This window comes from Chiloscyllium plagiosum, unplaced genomic scaffold (assembly GCF_037043375.1).
Source record: "Chiloscyllium plagiosum isolate Xiang-an unplaced genomic scaffold, Cpla_swu_hap1 HiC_scaffold_13, whole genome shotgun sequence".
Lineage (NCBI taxonomy): Eukaryota > Metazoa > Chordata > Chondrichthyes > Orectolobiformes > Hemiscylliidae > Chiloscyllium > Chiloscyllium plagiosum.
The window spans coordinates 36337743-36350537 of record NW_028270151.1 but is presented as its reverse complement, the minus strand read 5'-3'; the positions used below and the strand labels follow the sequence as shown (position 1 = coordinate 36350537).

The window sequence follows — 12795 nt, the reverse complement described above, 5'->3', positions numbered from 1 at the left end:
GGGAATACTCAATGAATGGCAAGACACTATAAAACTCAGAGGAACAGAGGGATATTTAGGTGCTTGTCCACACATCCCTAAAGGTAGCAGAATAGTTAATGGGGATAATTAAGAATGCATATGGAACACTGGCCTTTATCATTCATGCCACAGATTATAAGAGCAAGAAGGTTAGATTTGAGCTGTACAGAACTTTGATTAAGCCATAGCAGAGTACAGTGGACAGTTCTGGTCACCACACGATAGGAAGGATGTGATTGCACTGGAGGGGGTGCAGAGGAGATTCATCAGGATGTTGCCTGGGTTGGAGTATTTCAGCTAAGAAGGGTTGCTGGATAAGTTTGAATGCTTTTCTTGAGCACAGAAAGATGGCAGGGTGCTGCATGGGAAATCAGATAGAGGTGTATAAGATTATGAGGGCCTTAGGCAGGGCAAATAGGAATCAGCTGTTCCCCTTATTGGAAGGGTCAATATCAAGAAGGCATAATTTTAAAATTAAAGGCAGGAGGTTGAGGGTGGAATTGAGGAAAACATATTTTCACTCAGAGGGCAATAAGAATCTGGAAGACACTACCTGGAAGGATAGTGGTGGTGGAAAGTCTCACAACCTTTATAAATGGTTTGGAACTGCCTGATGATGGAGCGGCGCTCCGAAAGCTAGTGTGCTTTCAATTAAACCTGTTGGACTATAATCTGGTGTTGTGTGATTTTTTAACCTTCATAAAGTACTTGGATGAGCATTTGAAGTGTTATAACATTCAAGGCTATGGGTTTAGTGCAGAACAAGAATGACTAGTATAGGTAGTAGTATATTTTTGGCAGTGCAGAATTGTGGATTGAAGGACCTTCTCTGTACTCTATGATTTTATGATGCTATGAAAACCCATCTGTTCAATTTAGCTTCCATGGGCTTTTGTTAATTTCCTTACATCAAGTATGGGAAGCACCTTGGATGATCCTTACATCGCATCTTTAACATTAAAGTGTTTTCTCAAATAAATAAATATCTAAACAATCAACCACTTTGTCTTTAGACACTGATAAAGAGGCAAAATTAAGATTTCGGTCAAGTTGAACTTAAAGATCAAAGATCATTAAACAGCAGAGACTATAAAAAGCTCTGATTCTAAACTGATAAAGTTAGAAGAGACATTGTTACTCCTAAAACTCAAAATCTCACCTCTGCAACCCTCTCATCAAAGATGGCGATTCAATTTCACTAATTCCAAGTTTGCCCAGCAAATATTCAACAGTTGATGGATTAGCAAATCCAAGTGTTTGGTGTAAAATTGTATCATATGTTTCAGCAACATGATTGCCTAGCGTTGAAATACGCCTGCAGACAGAAAGCAAAATATTTTTAAAATGTAAATGCAGTGGTAGGAATTCAGCTCAAAACATGATCATCAATACCGACATATTCATTTGACGAAGAATAAATAAGCAGAAAAGCATATCAAGTGCCCTTTCAACGTCAAAACAAGGGAAGCAAATGACGTATTCAATGCAAGTAGTGAAGTACTCCTGTCACAGTCAAATTTAATTGTTTGCAATATTTCCTACATCATATCAGTGAGTACACTTAAAGGAACTTAATTGGTTTTGTTGCACTTTTAATCTCTCAAAGTTGTGAAAGCTACTGCTATATAGAAATAAAACCCAACAAGGATGATGATATTGTTTGATCTGGTTATGGAGAATCAGGTGGGTCAAATGGATGAGGCCTCAGTAGAGGTGGAGAACAGTGATCTGAAGAATTTCTGGATAACAGTCATATGGACTTGAAATGTAAACTCGGTTCGTCTCTCCATAGATGCCAGACCTGCTAGTTTCTCTAGCATTTCTTTGGTTTCAGCTGAGTAACGCAAGTTAAAAATGATGTGAAGGCTCTCACAAGGTTGCAGAAAAGATTTATCAAAATGATTTCCTAATTAGAGTCATATAGATGTACAGCACAGAAACAGGCCCTTTGGTCCAACTCATCCATGCCGACCAGATATCCTAAATTAATTTAGTCCCATTTGCCAGCATTTGGCCTATATCCTTCTAAACCTTTCCTATTCACGTAACCATCCAGATTCCTTTTAAATGTTATAATTTAACCAGCCTGCACCACTTCCTCTGGCAGTTCATTCCATACACATTCCATCCTCGGTGTGAAAAAGTTGCCCCTTGGATCCCTTTTAAATCTCACCCCCTCACCTTAAACCAATACCCTCTAGTTTCAGACTCTCCCAGCCAGGGAAAAGACTTTGTGATGGATTTCAAGTTACGTGGATGATTGGAGAAACTATGTATAAAGTACTATTGTGTCTGTCTTAACAGGCCAGATCAGAGTATTTAGTCATTAGTTGAACTATGGGAAATATTCAAGTGCAGTTACCTTGAACCATAGCTGCGTTTCATTAGCCCTATAACAACAACAGATTAGCAGATTTTCATGCATTGTCCAAAGAGTCAGGAACGTTTACCTAAAATACCAAATCTTTTTTCATGTTACTGAGGTACAAAGTGCAGACTTGGTTTTGAGAGTAATGAAGATTTAATGCCATAGTAACATATTTCCCTTGGCAACTTCATGCCAATTTGGAGAATTTGCTATTTTATAATAGTGATGCACGCTGTGAAGAGTACAATGTGTTTAGTAGTCTCTGATTAACAGTGCTGAATAATTGAGATTGTCTTTTGCAAATCTCTAAATATTAGGTATCAAATGTTTATTCTGCAAAACTCAACGGAATGCTTTAAAGGGATAGAATGATGATGGAAAAGCCAGTCAAACAAAGAGATAGCTTTTCTAGTCAAAATAAAGTCATCTAGATCTCTTTTTAAAAAGCCATACAATTATGTTTTTCATCACCATCCTGCTATTACAGTGGAGAATTGCAATTTAAAACATGGCAAGTGAAAATCTAGGCCTCTGTGAAGACCATAGGAAGAATTCTGAGTAGGAACTAAAAGATAAATTAAAACTCCAATCCAGTTCAACTAAGTAAGTGCATAATGATCCATGTGCTGGGAAACTCTCTATTCCCTTTTGTGCAACCTTCCAAACAAGAAAGTGGGCTCGGAGAATTTGGAAAGACAATTAATCTGTTATGACATTATTAGGTTTCATTAAGGGCCTATATAACCTGAAATTGCTCTGAGGATGAACAGCCATGAAACAAGAGGTAAACAAAGTTAAGTGCAGCAGAATGGGGGTCAGCATGTTTTTTTTTAATTTGGCAGTTCAGAATACTGGAACTTCGTGCAAGGTAGAAACAAGCAAGGCTCTCTGCAAAAACAGTCCCTGGTTTCGCAATCTTTGAAAAGATCCTGACTATAAAGCATGTCTCTATTCTGTTCTCAGAGATTGCCATTACTAGCTGGGAACGAGAAGGCACTGACGAGAAGGATTGGGGAATTGACAATATCCACTGCCACTGTTGAGGTGGGACCAGGGTTTACCAATCCACTTAAAACAGGGCAAGGATGATGGTCTTTAGAAATTTTGTGCCATCCACAGTGAGTTTATTGATGTGCACCTTTCTGGTATTCACTGTATTCTGGGAATTCAGACAGAATATATCTACTGGTCAATTCAGTCAAGGGCTGAATTAATTGAATGGGAAATACAAAATCCAACACAATGGAGGCAGGGTTAGAAACACAGATTAACCATTTGGCTAACGTGGTGCCACTGTTTAAGAAGGATGGTAAGGACAAGCCAGGGAACTATAGACCAGTGAGCCTGACCTTGATGGTGGGCAAGTTGTTAGAGGGAATCCTGAGGGACACGATGTACATGTATTTTGAAAGGCAAGGACTGATTAGGGATTGTCAACATGGTTTTATGCATGGGAAATCATGCCTCACAAACTTGATTGAGGTTTTTGAGGAAGTAACAAAGAGGATTGGTGAGGGCAGAGCGGTAGATGTGATCTACATGGACTTCAGTAAGGCATTCGACAAGGTTCTCCATGGGAGACTGATTAGCAAGGTTAGATCTCATGGAATGCAAGGAGGACGAGCCATCTGGATACAGAACTGGCTCAAAGGTAGAAGACAGAGGGTGGTGGTGGAGGGTTGTTTTTCAGACTGGAGGCCTGTGACCAGTGGAGTGCCACAAGGATCAGTGCTGGGTCCTCTACGTTTTGTCATTTACACAAATGATTTGGATGCAAGCATAACAGGTACAGTTAGTAAGTTTGCAGATGACACCAAAATTGGAGGTATAGTGGACAGCAAAGAGGATTACCTCAGATTACAACAGGATCTTGATCAGATGGGCCAATGGGCTGAGAAGTGGCAGATGGAGTTTAATTCAGATAAATGCAAGGTGCTGCATTTTGGGAAAGCAAATCTTAGCAAGACTTATACACTTAATGGTAAGGTCCTAGGGAGTGTTGCTGAACAAAGAGACCTTGGAGGGCAGGTTCATAGCTCCTTGAAATTGGAGTCGCAGGTAGGTAGGATAGTGAAGAGAAGGTTTGGTATGCTTTCCTTTATTGGTCAGAGTATGGAGTACAGGAGTTGGGAGGTCATGTTGCGGCTGTATAGTACATTGGTTCGGCCACTGTTGGAATATTGTGCGCAATTCTGGTCTCCTTCCTATCAGAAAGATGTTGTGAAACTTGAAAGGGCTCAGAAAAGATTTACAAGGATGTTGCCAGGGTTGGAGGATTTGAGCTATAGGGAGAGGCTGAACAGGCTGGGGCTGTTTTCCCTGGAGTGTCGGAGGCTGAGGGGTGACCTTATAGAGGTGTACAAAATTATGTGGGAAATGGATAGGGTAAATAAACAAAGTCTTTTCCCCAGGGTCGGGGAGTCCAGAACTAGAGGCCATAGGTTTAGGGTGAAAGGGGAAAGATATAAAAGAGACCTACGGGGCACCTTTTCACACAGAGGGTGGTATGAGTATGGAATGAGCTGCCAGAGGATGTGGTGGAGGCTGGTATGATTGCAACATTTAAGAGCCATTTGGATGAGTATATGAATAGGAAGGGTTTGGAGGGATATAGGCCGGGTGCTGTCAGGTGGGTATAGATTGGGTTGGGATATCTGGTCGGCATGGATGGGTTGGACCGAAGGGTCTGTTTCCATGCTGTACATCTCTATGATTCTATTACAAGTTTTGTGTGAAAAATAATGACAGTACTTGTAACTGGAGGGGCATATCTGAGTTGCATCAACGAATTATACCAAAATATACCTTTTTAGTTTAAATATTTGTCACCCATTTATTGTTTGAATTGTGTTGACTTTGGTTGGTTTGTTACAGCAAATGGTGAAATCATACCCTGCAATTTTCTTTCCATTTGCTTTGTGCAAAGTCTTTTCTTTTCGGAAAGAATCATTCGACAAAAGAATTGTAAGGCAAGATACAATACATCCTGGGAAATTATGACACATTCTGTACTTGAGTAATGACATATTCGTTACTCCAAGGTTGGAGGAGTGTATTGTCTCTTTCACATCCCATTACTCACAATTATCAATAAGGCTAGTTGTATACTTAGCTACATTAGGATTAGAATTTTTTAAAAAAATCAATCAACCAAGTTTCTTTAATAAATAAAACTGATCTATTATGATAGAACTTACTTAGCAAATATGTAAAACTGATTAATAGTTTGATACAATAAAATAGAATTATTTCGAGTTTTAAATGGACCCCCCCCCGCCAAAACCACCGTAAGCATGGACACAACAATTCAAGAAAAACTAAAACACTTCCTCTCTAAAGATTAATTTTGCTCTTGAAGAAAAAGATTGATAACACAGGAAGCTTTCTAGATGGTTTTCAGTCAGCATCCTGGCACATGTGCAGGTCACAAAACACATTCAGTTGTCACTGGGACTTTTGCAGGCAATTTGCCCAGAAATCATGGGCAGTTCAATAGCTTTTCAAACGAACAGATGCATTTATTTTGCAAGTCCTACACTGAACAGTCCTAAAAGGTTTATTCAGAAAAGGTAGAGTGAGAGTTCAGTTGCTTCTCATCAACAAGCAACCAAATTGAGATCCAAGCAATATTCAGAATAAAATCATGAATCCAAGCTTATGATTTCCAGTAAACAAGTCCAGACAATTAGCTGAAGACATGTGACTGTCAAGAAGTATCCTTCAGAAAACAAAAGGTTCCAATATCCTTTTTATTTAAAAAAAAGTTCAGGAATCTCCTCAACACTCCAAATGAACTACAATCCATAATTTTTAAACATGAAGCCTCAAGAAAATTAATTATGGAATATTTTCATAAGTCCATCCATGGAATAAATGAAATGTCACTTTTAGATGTAAAGAAAACAAATTTTAAAGAAATATATATTCACACATTTTCTTTCACTCTTTACACCTAACTATACTCGTTTTATCCAGTACAACCTATGGTACTCTTAATTCAAAGCAAACTAAGTCAATATACAGCCTCAGCAATTACATGGTTTCCTTGCAACGTTGATCATTTTTAATTGATAGGACTTTTGGCAGTAGACTTAATGGACTGAAAGGGCTATAATGCATGATTCTATTAACCTAAGACTGCAAATGTGAACTATGCTGAAATAGTTCAGCATTCTGGTTTTTGAATTTTTCTCACAAAGACTGCAAGATTATGATCAGTATACACCAATGTCTCTTTGTTATTATGATGGACATATGCTTCAAAATGTTTAAGAACCTGACCAAACTCACATTTCTTTTTCCACTGTGGACTATCTTTAATGCAGATTTAGATTTTTGGAAAAGTCTCACACTTCTCTATGCCCGACCCACCTTATGTAGGACTGCACCTAATCCTAAGCCATGAGCATCAACCGCAAACTTGAAAGTCTTTGTCAAATTTAGAACAGCTAACAGCTTTTTAAAAAATCAATATCGCTTACACCCTCTCAAAAGATGGTTGGCACTCCCTGACCACAATACCTTGGCTTTCCTTTGCAGCCACACCATACAGCTATTCCTTAATTGATACTAAATTCCATTAGTCACCACACACCCCCAAAAAGCTTATGACATTTCGTTTTGTCTTAGGGGCAGGGAAATCAATTCATGTTTGTACTTTTGCTGTCTTTGAACAAAGGCTTAGGTATGTTTTTTTTTACTTTTTTTTAAAGTTCACTTTGGTAACCTTTATGTTAAAACAATTGCAAATTTCTATCAATAATGCTTCCAATGTACCAAGTGGTACTTCTAAGTGTCATCACACACCAGCACATTAAGGTCAATCATATGATTGGGAGCATGACCTAACAATTGATTCATTTTTTCTGCAAAGTTGCTATGGCATTTTTCTGCTCAAATGGAAACACGTAGTATTAGAAAAGATTGTCTGGGTGACAAAAGACACAATATTTTTTTTAGCTCCGGGGGTTAAAGGAAACCTGCCAGAATACCATGATAAATGTGTTTTGGTAAAAAATCTGGCACTGCCAACTTATCAATGGTCTTCCACCCAATTCCTCTATCAGGAGACTGCATTTGTTACTGAATGCAGAATTTGGTTTAACCATTAGGCTTGTGTATTAATATGACCGGGATACTACGGCTACTTGGAATAGTTTCTGGACTGAAGTGATAAATATGCTGTTTAAAGGGAGAGGATTCTCTTACACCTACATTAAACGTGGATAAAATCATACCCAGAGTTGCCCCTATACACTTCTTTAAATTCTGCAATTAACTTCATTAGATCTCATCATTCTGCTTCTAACAATGAAAGCATGTGTGTCTCTCCCTAATTGTCCAGTCTCTCGCTTTAACGCCTGTATCCAACTATGAAGTTACTTTGTCTGCTGTGTCAAATTCGACTCAAGTCTGTTCAGATTACTTCTGAAGGTTCTGAAAGCTTCAAACCTCAGGTACCAAATCAGAGAAACTCAGAATAGCCTGTCTCACCATCTCAATCTGTACAAGTCTCTTTGCAACGTATGCCATAAATCTCAAAGTTTGCCAGTCAGTATCAAGTTTTCTTTTTGCCATGACATTCATTTCAAATCATCTTTTTTAAAAATGCCTCAGTGTCCCCTTTCATCAAATCTGAGGCGGGCTTGCTGATGCTCTCCACTAGGTCTTGGGCTTGAGTCAGTTCTTTCTTGATTAACATTTTCTTTGGAGTCAGAAACAGCCTTTTTTTTTAAAAATGTGGAAAACATTTCCTCTCCCTTTTCTTTCTCTCTGCAATTCAAGTTTCAGCTCAAAATATGCTGTCTCTTTTTCCACTTACTGAAATATATACTCCTTTTCCTCTCAAACGCTCACTCTAGCTTCTTCCTTTCCAATTGGTGCCAGTGCAAACTTTTCTATGGATTCTACTTGTTGTTCTAGCTTTGTCACTGCAAATCTTCAAATTTCCATCTAATAGTTTCTGAATTTCAAGTTTCCTAGCTGGAATCTTTAACTGTGAGTGTTTTGCCACACTCAGCAGTTGCGCAGCAGTCAATTCCTTCAAAAAGTAAAAAACATCTATTCCAGGCTGCTGTACATACTCAATTGCATGCAAGTAGCACAAGTTTTACTTTGACCCACACAAATCTGGCAACATGAATTTTATCCTTTTCAATTATTACCCCACTTCCAATTACATAATTCTGGTCCTGGGTTATCCCTCAAGTCCCAAGTTTTATGTCACAACTGAGGATTTCTTTTATTCACTCTTGGGATGTGGCTGTCTCTGGCTGGGCTAGTGTACATAATCATCCTTAGATGCCCTTGGAGAAAGGGAATATGTTGCGACAAGGGCAGTTAAGAGTTAACCATGTTTCTGTTGATCTAAAGTTGGATGTAGGCCAGACCAGATGTCAGTTCCCTTTCCTGAAGGATATTAGTGAACCAGGTAAATTGACAATGGTCATCACTGAATTTCTAATTCCAAATTTATCATCAATTTCAAATTCCACTACTTGCCATGGTGTGTTTCGAACCTTGGAAGTTACCTGGGTCTCAGTGTTACTATTTGAGTAACAATAACATGAGGTTTCTGCCTCCAAATGGAGAAATGCAGTTTTCTCTCTCTCTTTCATCCCACTATTCTACTAGTCACAACATAAATATAAATGTTTTGCCCAGTAACCAAAATGTCCAATCACATACTTTATATGAGATTCAGACCAAAATAATGGTCCATCAACTAGGTTGATTTCATGTGAAAACAGAGCTTATTTGGCAAAAATATAAAGTTGATAAACACAGTTTGAAATATGAAAGCTTTAATATTTACCCTATAATCTACTTCGTGCACACCTAATCACAAGCCAACTAGAAGGAAAAACAAAGAGCTTTTGCTTCAGAGATTAATTTTGGGGAAAAGAGACACTTTGGCCAATAAATTAGTGCTTGTAAAAAAATGTATAAAGTATGAAATATTCAACGTGATTCTCAGTTGGTGTCATCACACAGCAGACAAGCAACACTAAATACAAGCAGTTGTCACTGGGACCTCTGCAGATACAGTTCATCCAGAAATTGTCAAGCATTCAGAAGTCTTTCAGGATAACAGCTGCTTTGGCTCTTCAGTTCTCACACTGGAATCTCCAAAAGATTTTTGTGTTCCCCAATCCACCCCCCAAAAAAGGTAGGGAATGAGCTGGGTAGCTTCTCACTCAGAAGACAACATCCCAACAGGAGTCCAAATAATATTCAAACCAGTTGTGCTTTCCAGTAAACAAGTCCAGGCAAGTACTTAAGTCATGTTACATCCCTAAGTTACAAATAGGACCAATGTCCTTTTAAAAATAAAAGTCTAGGTATTTGTTCAGTTCTCCAAGTTAGCCATTGTCCACAAGTTTGTAAATATGAAATCTCAAAATTAATAATGAAGTATTGGATGTAGGTTTGCTCGCTGAGCTGAAAGGTTCATTTCCAGACGTTTCGTTAGCTTACTAGGTAACATCTTCAGTGGACTTCATGCTTTTTATTTATATGTTTGGGTTTCTTTGGGTTGGTGATGTCATTTCCTGTGGTGAAGTCACTTCATGTTCCTTTTCTCAGGGGGTGGTAGATGGGGTCTAACTCGATGTGTTTGTCGGAATGCCATGCTTTTAGGAATTCTTGTGCATGTCTTTGTTTGGCTTGTCCTAGGATGGATGTATTGTCCCAGTCAAGGTAGTGTCCTTCCTCATCTGTATGTGAGGATACGAGTGAGAGAGGGTCATGTCTTTTTGTGGCTAGTTGGTGTTCATGTATCCTGGTGGCTAGTTTTCTGCCTGTTTGTCCAATGTAGTGTTTGTTACAGTCCTTGCATGGTATTTTGTAAATGACGTTAGTTTTGCTCATTGTCAGTATAGGGTCTTTCAAGTTCATTCGCTGCTCTTTTAGTGTGTTGGTGGGTTTGTGGGCTCCCATGATGCCAAGGGGTCTGAGTAGTCTGGCAGTCATTTCCGAAATGTCTTTGATATAGGGGAGAGTGGCTAGGGTTTCTGGACGTGTTTTGTTTGCTTGTTTGGGTTTGTTGCTGAGAAAATCGGCGGATTGTGTTCATTGGGTACCCATTCTTTGGAATACACGTTATAGGTGATTTGCCTCTGCTCTGCGTAGTTCCTTGTGCTGCGGTGTGTGTTGGCTCATTGAAATAATGTTCTGATGCAGCTTCGTTTGTGGGTGTTGGGATGATTGCTTCTGTAGTTCAATATTTGGTCTGTATGTGCTGTTTTTCTGTAGATACTGGTTTGAAGCTCCCTATTGGCTGTTTGCTCTACTGTGACATCTAGGAATGGCAGTTTGTTGTTGTTTTCCTCCTCTGTAGTGAATTTTATGCCAGTAAAGGTAATATTGATGGTCTTGAAGGTTTCCTCTAATTTGTCAAGGTGTCATCCACGAAGCGGACCCAGAGTTTGGGTTGGATAGTTGGCAGAGCTGTTTGTTCAAGTCTCTGCATTACTGCCTCTTCTAAGAACCCTGATATCGGAGATCCCATGGGTGTTCCATTGGTTTGTCTGTAAGTTTTGTTGTTGAAGGTGAAGTGGGTGGTAAGGTATAGGTCCACTAGCTTGATGATATTCTTCTTGTTGATGAAGTTAGTTGTGTTTGCTGTATGTGTCTTTGGGTCTTCTAATAGTGTTGTCAGTGTTTCCTTGGCCAGGTTAATGTTGATTGAATTAAACAGGGTTGTTACATCAAAGGAGACCATTATTTCACCCTCTTCTATCTTAGTGTCTTTGATGGTCTTCAGGAATTATTGGGTGGAGTGGATGGAGAGGCTTCACCACCCGAAATAACATCACCACAGGAAATGACATCACCAACCCAAAGGAACCCAAACATATAAAGAGAAAGTAGGAATTTTCAGCATTGCTTCGCATGAGGTCCACTGAAGATGTTACCTAGTAAGGTAACGAAACGTCTGGAAATGAACCTTTCAGCTCAGCGAGCAAACCTACATCCAAAACCTCAACCTGAGCTACAAATCTTCTCAAAACTCGCTAATAATGAAGTATCTCAACAATGGGTAATTTTCATTTTCATTATTTACAACATGTTTAAAATTTTAATACTGGAATTCTAATGACAATTAGAGAGTTTCAGAGTAACAACAACCCAAGTAAAATCTCACTAAGGTGATAAACTCTCATACACATGTATATAGGAACATTAGTTATCAGCACTCTTAACTATCATTTACTGTGAAGTTAGATATTGAACATCTGTACCTGTAATAAGTAGGAAGATCTTCCCTACTAATGACACCTAATTTCCAATGAGAAAGATGAGTTGGAAGTGCTGAAGGATGCAAAGTTATCGCAAGCCTTTCATGGTAACGATCAACATCTTTTAAGGCAGCTGAAAAAAATTAAAGAAAGAGAGAATACATGGAGGAAACTGGCAACACATTTAAGTCAACATCAACTTCCCGAAAAAAGAAAGACTTTCATTACCTCTTATGAGATCTCCGACTTGAAAGTAAGACATAGGATCTTCATGTTTTCCATGTGAAGGAACATCTCTTAAGGGACAAAGTGCCTGTAATAATTTAACACCTACTTAATACATCGTGCAATTTTCTTTGCATATGTTTAAAATTTTGGGGGGCAAATTAAAAGCTTGTTTTGTTAACTTAAAGATCAGTCCTGAGGCTTCAAACATTTGAATCTTTGTAAAGAAAACTCAATTAATTGTAGGCCAAAGAGTAATGAATTTTGCATGGACATACAACAGATAAAAATGAGAAGCCTCTGCACGACTTGGGTAATTCAATTTGGATTGTGCTGCTCACAAGCTGAGGTAAACATAAATAAGAAAAGAAGAGATTTGTTTCTTTATCAAACTTTCTTTTATATTTCCAGTTGTTTACAAGATAAGAAACTGATTAATTTTCAACGCAAGTTTTATTATTTTCTCAGACAGCAATTTTGGTAACGTCTTTGTGAAAATTCTCTTATCCCTCAAGTATGTTTCAAAATTTCTCTTATCCCTCTACTGGCACAGAGGGGAAAGGGGGAAAAGGAGGAGAGTGTTAGTCATTGGGGACTCAATAGTTATAGGGTCAGATGGAAGGTTTATTGGGAATGAAAGAGATTCATGGTTGGTGTGTTGCCTCCCAGCTGCCAGGGTCCATGATGTCTTGGATCATGTCTTTGGGGTCCTGAAGGGAGAGGGTGAGCAGCCCCAATTCATGGTCCACATAGGTACCAGCAACATGGGTAGAAAGAGGGATAGGGATGTAAGGCAGGATTTCAGCGAGCTCGGGTGGAAGCTGAGAGCTAGAACAAACAGAGTTGTTATCTCTGGTTTGTTACCTATGTCACATGATAGCAAGGCGAAGAACAGGGAGAGATATCAGCTGAACACGTGGCTGCAGGGATGATGCAAGAGGG

The 12795-nt window shown here is 38.9% G+C and overlaps 1 protein-coding gene across 3 annotated transcripts in view; it reads right to left on the bottom strand.

The window, feature by feature from the left end:
• Positions 1-12795, bottom strand: part of ttc14 (tetratricopeptide repeat domain 14) — a 61690-nt gene that overhangs the window by 26312 nt on the left and 22583 nt on the right. For all 3 annotated transcript variants that reach the window (XM_087993527.1, XM_043702365.2, XM_043702367.2), the window contains 3 exons: positions 11857-11941; positions 11632-11761; positions 1181-1336 (listed from right to left, as the gene is read on the bottom strand). In XM_087993527.1, the coding sequence (XP_087849653.1) occupies positions 1181-1336; positions 11632-11761; positions 11857-11941 (371 nt within the window). The remainder of the gene's footprint in view (positions 1-1180; positions 1337-11631; positions 11762-11856; positions 11942-12795) is intronic.